Genomic DNA, 7507 nt, shown 5'->3' with positions numbered 1-7507 from the left:
AAAACCATGAGGAACAGTGGCTTACCAGAAAGAGGGAAGCCGGAATGAGAATTGCCAAAATCCGACGACGGATGCGAAAATGACAGAATGACGTAAGCTTCACCGGAGGAGAGGAACGAAAACAGTTGTAGAGTTTGAAAGCTTGGAACAATGACGGATTTAAGCAAAAGATCTAGAAAGAGAAAAAACCAGAGGATTGAATAAAAAAAAAGAGAAAAATCAGAGTCAAGAAGACGACAAAGTTCAAGAATAAAGCCAAGTGCACAGGCACTAAGTAAGTATGTGAAGAACAAGAAAGTAATGACCCAGACACGATGCTAGCAACAGAAAGTGGATATGGCAAGAACAGTGCCAGGCGTTCAAACAATTCAAAACTTGAAAACAGACGAAAATAGAAGACAACATAGGGCAAGTAAACGGATTCAGAAGATTTATGAAAGATTGAGCTTAATAAAAGAGTTTATGAACCTACCAAGAGAAATGAACGCCGATATGAAGATCGCCAGAGTCAAATAGATGACTGGAAGTCGGGAACCCACCGAAGAATGTGAGTGGAGCAGTTACAAAGCTCTTGGAGTTTACGAATTAATGGAACAAGAACCTCGGCTAGGAGGTGTGATCTCGAGTAGCTTGGAAAGCATAAAGCTTGATACTTGACAGAAGTGGACAGTAAAATCCAGGGAACTTTGAGGTCGGCGAGTTTGATCTCGGACAGAGGGGCACAAATGAACGAACAGTGTAGGTTCCATCACCTCAGAATGCCGAGGTAATAGAACCTCAGGGGCAGTTGTAGGGATATATTTTCTGAGTACCAACACGTGGCCAAGGTGATGCCGACGTGTCAGCCGAGGTGCCACGTGTCCTGGTTGTTATGCCGAGGTCATCTCGGATAGGCTGAGGTTACCTCCGAAGATATCGGAATCTGAGATAAGCGGATGAGGGACAAGAGTCCTAGAATGAGAGAAGACTTCAGTTTGTATTAAGATAAGACTTTTAGAGAGTTTATCCTAATCTTACTTGGAGTCTAAGATTAACAGTAATCCTAAGTCCATAGAAGTTAGGCTTCTATTGGGACTAGGTTTATGTTGTCTATAAAAGAGAGGCACCCCCATGGGTCTAAGGTATGCTTTTGATACTCAAACTTGTGAGTATAACACTTGATTTATCTTTGAGAGATATACTGACTTGATCGTCAGAGTGCCCCTGAGTAGACGAACCACCGCCGGAATCTTCTCTTTCTGTTGCAGGTCAGCCAGGTGCCATCTATTATGCCGGTGCTCTCCAACTGGTTACTAAGCGGACAGTGTGGTCAGAAAATCACTCACACAATCATCAAAATTAAAAATTAAGCCTAATTTTTTATGTTAAATAGAAATGTTCGACAGTTAATTAATGCATTGCGATACATGCATAATACAGTGAGTTTAACGCCCGAGAGAGAGTTCGATAAACAATATAGTTCGTTACTCACAGCTCGCGGGAGAAAGGAAAGACAGAGAGAGAGAGAGAGAGATGGGGACGAGAGAGAAGGATAGAGATCTAGAACGTCTGATACCTGTTGGAGGACTTGGGATCCTTGAGAATGGAGGCTCTAAATCATCATCATCTTCCTCCGCATCCCCTTTGCCCTCCTCTTCTCATCACTCCGGCAAAGAGGTCTCTTCACGCTTTTTCTCTCTCTCTCTCTCTCTCTCTCTCTCTCTCTCTCTTGCATACACACACATTATCGCATGTATCTTCACTCAATTTTATATCAATTCCTTTTCTTTATTTTTTATTTTATTAATCCGTTTCGTAATGTATGCATTTCTCATAATGTGGATGTCATTGTTCGTGATTCTAGTTGATGGATCAGTTATCAAGCTTTCGTCAGTTTTGATTCATCGATATTTATTGAAAGAGGTTATTGAATAGTTGATTTTATCAGGGCTTTAATTTATTTCCTACAGAGAGAAATATTGGGCATTTTCACTAAAAATATATTTTTTGATTAAGAAAAAGAAATGCTCCATGTAGTTGAACTCATTAGAATTCTTTACTGTTACATTAGTGTTAGTTCTCATTGCTTGTATAAGCAATGTCAAGTCTTTCGCGGGTTGAAAAACCAGCAGGTATTGAGAACTTTGCCATGTTCTCTGATTTCGCTATGCTGTCATAATTTGATGAAATTTTATGCAGTGATCAAAATATCCAAGTTATGCACATAGAATAAATTTGAATAGCTGAAATAAGTGATTCACAATAGCTGAAATCTTATTGAGAGTTGAGACTAGGTTTTGTCAGAAGAATGGTTCACAGGGATTCTTTTGTACATGGGCATATCCTCACAAGTGCTTAAAAATCTGAGTACTATGATTGAAAGGACTTTTTCTCTTATTTTCTTGTGCAGGCATTTTACAAAGTATTTCGTAGCTGGGCTTCAAAAAAGTTTATGTCAGGATGGTTAGTTCTCTGTTGCCTAAAATTCCATTTGATCTAATCATTTCATTCAAGTTATCTTATAATTTTCAATTTTATGACCGAAATGATACTTTATTCTGCTTACAACTCTCCTCTTTTAAACTCCTCATTGGCTTGTTCTGCTATTGTTAGTGCTCTTTGTGATCATAATTTTGACAGGGAAATTTTATACTGGATTTTTTACTATTCTGTATGTTGAGACCAATATGAGTGATTTATGTGCGCCTACTCTCTTAAAAAGCAATAATTATATTGATATATTAGCTTGTCAAATCATATTGTTGTATTAGAGTGTCAATTTTTCTTAATCAGTGCAGAGCCCGGAACTGCTTCATTAGTTCAAGTAGTTAGGACTTGAGTTGCAAATGCTTCCGACAATTTTGAAAGCCTATCCAACTAAATTCTTTCCATACACGTCTTTCCTTGCAAAGGACAATGTTGCCCAAGCCATGTATATAGGATAGGTCCATTCTTTTGTACTGCTTGATAAATATCCTGATCTAAGAGATATGCTCGCATGGGCTTCGATTACATAAATAGCGTAACTGAGCTCAACTCAAGAAGCCTCAATACCAATCTTGGGGAGGTATTAAAAAGGTATATTCCTTGAGAAAAATATGGTTACCATCTTGACCCTGTTTATCCAATGTAATCTCCTCCATCCTTTCAATTTGCATTATCAAATTGAAATGCGTTTGTTAACTGGAAAAGTGTTGAATATTGTGCAAGTAATATTCTGTCGGGAAAGGAACCATTACATTTCCCTACAAGAAGGAATAGAAAATGAATGTAGCATGAACCACAAGTTCAGAACAATGGAGAAGCTAATTAGACTTCAATGAAAAAGATAGAAAAAGAAAAAGGAAAGCAGCCAAGCAGATGGTATCGAGTAATTTGTTAAACTTATCCCATTTTTGGAATCTAAGGCCTTGAATATCTATAACATCCTTAGGCCCTATTACTATTATTTCTTGAAGAAAGTATAAGCAACTTTCAAGAAGGAATACAGGGGAGAAGTCACAGCGCATTGATGTGAAAATATAAGTAATTGTATAACTGTTGCAGGTTCAAAATGATCTTCCATGTTTTGCAAGTTGTAACTTGGCCAATATTTGTGATAGGTGTTATGATAATTCCTAACCATATTGAAAAAATCACAATTGTGCATTTGTAACTTGGTATATGAGCTCTGCATGGTATACAAATTCAGGAGTCATTTTGAGCGATGCTGAGGGAACTAGAAGCCATCGTGTCTTTACTGCATTAATTGTAGACGTAATCTAAAGACCAGTCATATTTGCTTTGTATTTTTGTTTCCAATTTATTGTCATACATTCATCATAATCTTTCATATGAGTGTATTCTATCTAATATATTGCACCTAAACATCCTCTAAACATGATAAATTGAAATTTTTGGTGCATGATGAGTTTGACATTGTTTTGCAGTGTCATTTTACTTCCTATAGCAATCACGTTCTACACCACTTGGTGGTTCTTTCATTTTGTGGATGGGTTCTTCTCCCCAGTGTATGCTCATCTGGGTATCAATGTATTTGGTTAGTATAATGAACTTTTGAATTTTACAGTATCATACATTTGAACACTTGTAGTACTTATTGGTATTGAGGTTTGATTCAGTGACAAAGGCATTATCTAAATATGAAAATAAAGGTAACCAGAAAAAAAAGCCAATTAAAATGCAAAAAGTCAAGGATGATAATTTGTTGGCCATTAAATTAATGGCCAATATATAGTTGTTGATGTTTGCCAAGTCAAAATGGAGAAATGGCCATGCAACCTTCCTTAAAAACTATTGGTTTTGCTGTGTTAGTTTTTGTGAAAAGGAGTTATAAATTTTTTAATGGAAAAATGAACTTATTTTCTACAATTAGTCAATGATGGTAATTAATGGTTCTTTCTTGTTGCTCCGAGGTTTGAGCTACTTAATGAATGTCATACTCTAATTTCTATACTAATTAGCAGGTCTTGGGTTTGTTACCTCTATCACTTTTATCTTCTTGGTTGGTGTCTTCATGTCTTCATGGTTGGGAGCTTCTGTTCTTGGTTTGGGAGAATGGTTTATCAAGAAAATGCCCCTCATGAGCTATATATATACTGCATCAAAACAAATTAGTGCAGCAATATCACCAGGTGAACATTTTTCAATCCAAATTCTAGTGTCAGCATATCTGATCCTAAATCGACAATGTAAATCCCTCTTTCAGATCAGGGTTCCCATGCTTTCAAGGAAGTGGCCATCATAAGGCATCCACGTATTGGGGAATATGCATTCGGATTTATCACATCTACCGTTATTCTGCGTAAGAGCTCAGGAGCAGAAGAGCTCTGCTGCGTTTACGTCCCGTCCAATCACCTTTATCTTGGAGACATTTTTCTAATCAATTCAAAGGATATTATGAGACCTAATCTCTCTGTTCGAGAAGGGATCGGTAAGAATTCAATACCTAAATATAAACATGTGCAGATCTGCTGGAAATTTAAAATTCAAGTAGTGTAGTTTTTTATATTTTGTATGGTGCAGAGATTGTCATCTCTGGAGGCTTGTCCATACCACAGATATTGACTACAACAGATGCGCAGACCATTCTTTCGCCAAGAGTTGGGAAATTTGCCATCCCACAAGTTTAATGGTGGTTTCTAAATGGTGAAAACTTTGTTTTATATTCTTGAGAAAACATAAAATGTATACGGATATGAGGCAGTTTAACAATCACTAACATGAACTAGTCCAGAATCCTAGATTATTAAAGAGAGTTTTGAGAAAGTTCAGACTTCTATATATGCTAGGAATCCTCAGACTGTTGATTTTGATGTTCAGAAAGAGTTCATGTCTTAGGGTTTTTCTTGACTTTCTTTTTATGGTGATTGTAAACAAAGGTTGATATGCTTTACATGTTGTTTGCGACTGTAAATTGGCTGGCCAAGACATCTCCAGTGAAGGGTAGTAATTATATTTAGTGTTTCTTCTCTTTGCTGTGGTTTACTGGAACATGAAGGCATTGTCATCTGAATAAATTAACCATGTGTTTTACATTTCTGCTACTGTGTTCTCATTCTGACTCACATTCAGCTACAAAACTGAATTTTTTTCCCCCGGTTTTTCATGGTTCATTTTGGTTGCTCCATGTTGTGTTGATGACGCACTGACTTGGCCCAAAATTGATAGGAAAATAGACTGAGATTATAGAATGCACTCTTTCTACCATTTTTCCTTTTCCTCTTTTTTTTTTTTTTTTTTTTTTTTTTTTTTTTTGTTTTTTGTTTTTTTTGTTTTTGTGTGTGCGTGCGTGTATGTGTAGGATCATACCGTATCATGTCATCCTGCCCAAATAACTGTTATGCTTGAGAGATGTTGAATGGGAAAGAAACCCTACTCTGCATGATTTTTTAATGTGTATTATTTTTCAATCGGTAGAATGATAATGAGAGAGGAAGCCGCATCACACTAGGCTAACCCCTTAGTTTGCATGATTTTACTTGTATGTTATTCTCTGAATTTTTGTTATCAACATGAAAAATGAAGTTGTTGCACCAAACAAGGTAGCCCAAGCACGCACAAATGTAAGGTTACATTTGGATATGGATTTCAAATGGATGGATCTAACACGACTCGTTCAAGGAGTACAATCTTTTAATTCAATGAATAATTTTAAATGTAAAATCTAGATATCAATAATGGTTCGAGAGCTTTATATTTATATATAAGAAACAAATTCGTTAATATAATTATTTTACTTATACAAGAATCTCAACAAAATAAAATTTTCTTGTATCTATTGAATTTCATACTCTAAAACTATCAAATTTCCTCCAATACTTTTCTTAAAATTTTATGAAATTTATGCTGTGTTTGGTTGGGATATTTCGGAAGGGATTTGGAAAAGGAAAGGGAAAAGGTGTATGAAACTATGTGAAATTTAGATATATTTTATTCACATTTCACCTATCATTTCTATTTTCTTTTCCAAATTCCTCATCAAATCCTCTAACCAAACATAGCATTAATGTCTCATTTAATTTCGGATTCACACATTGAAATAAATTCTTAGATGAATTTACCAAAAAGTAAATATTAATAAATGTTCTTATAACATTGTTTAATATTAAAAATTATGTTAAATTTTTTTTGAAAATTGAAATATGTGAGTCCCCCTTCCCCATTATTTTAAAAGAGGATGAATCATAAAGTATGAAACAGGAGAGAGTGACATGATTTGTTGGTGTTTAAGATTTAACTTTATAATTCACACCAAAGAATCAACATCCGTTGTCGTCCAGCGGTTAGGATATCTGGCTTTCACCCAGGAGACCCGGGTTCGATTCCCGGCAACGGAATTCGTTTTTGACTTTTTATTTATTTATTTATTGTTTTTTACTTTGATAAATCACACTTTACCCTAAGCATTTTTGTATTTATATTTGGCTAAGAATTTTTTAATTTATGCTAAAAGTTAACTTATATATAAAATTAAATAAAAAATGGCATAATAATAATCATGTTGTATAAAAATATTTTATTATATATAATTTATATTTTTAATATAAATTCATATTTTAATATAATAATATATTTTTTATGTCATGTTATTATAGATAATGTGACAATTTTTATTTAATTTCAAACAGAAACTAATCATAAGAATAAATTGAGAAAATTTTAAAGCAAAAATGGATAAAATTAAATTTAAAAGAAAAAAAAAATGATCATAGATAGAGGGCAAAGTGTAATTTACCAAATTTGTTCCATAGAAAGGATCTCCTAACCGTGCCTACTCTTCTGTATCACGTCCACCGATTACCAACACAAACCGAAGCTCCACTATTTAGACTGTATTTATCGTAACTCTTTCATGATCGTTTTCATGAAAAAATTTTTATGATCCCTAACTTTTCATATATATATATATAAAGCTTAACTGAAAATTTGTTTGATTGGTTAACTTCAAAGAACTTTTTTTTTTTTGGTTATGGAAAATTGAAAAAACAGAAATTGACACAGAAAACTTGTTTGATCTATTGATTTT

At 34.5% G+C, this 7507-nt stretch overlaps 1 protein-coding gene and 1 non-coding gene across 2 annotated transcripts; both read left to right on the top strand.

Moving 5' to 3' along the window:
- The first annotated feature begins 1460 nt into the window (after positions 1-1460).
- On the top strand, positions 1461-5476 carry LOC114300503 (protein LIKE COV 3). Its single transcript, XM_028245369.2, has 6 exons — positions 1461-1656; positions 2390-2442; positions 3909-4018; positions 4446-4613; positions 4688-4912; positions 5005-5476. The coding sequence occupies exons 1-6, from the start codon at positions 1513-1515 to the stop codon at positions 5109-5111; spliced, it is 807 nt and encodes a 268-aa protein (XP_028101170.1). The 5' UTR covers positions 1461-1512; the 3' UTR covers positions 5112-5476.
- Positions 5477-6746: 1270 nt separating this feature from the next.
- Positions 6747-6818, top strand: TRNAE-UUC (transfer RNA glutamic acid (anticodon UUC)). The gene has a single exon. It is a non-coding gene; the product is annotated as a tRNA-Glu (tRNA).
- Positions 6819-7507: the final 689 nt, after the last annotated feature.

Source organism: Camellia sinensis, chromosome 1 (assembly GCF_055761805.1).
Source record: "Camellia sinensis isolate YWXY chromosome 1, ASM5576180v1, whole genome shotgun sequence".
NCBI classification, from domain to species: domain Eukaryota; kingdom Viridiplantae; phylum Streptophyta; class Magnoliopsida; order Ericales; family Theaceae; genus Camellia; species Camellia sinensis.
The sequence above is the reverse complement of the archived record's forward strand: the minus strand, read 5'-3'. Positions and strand labels throughout refer to the sequence as shown.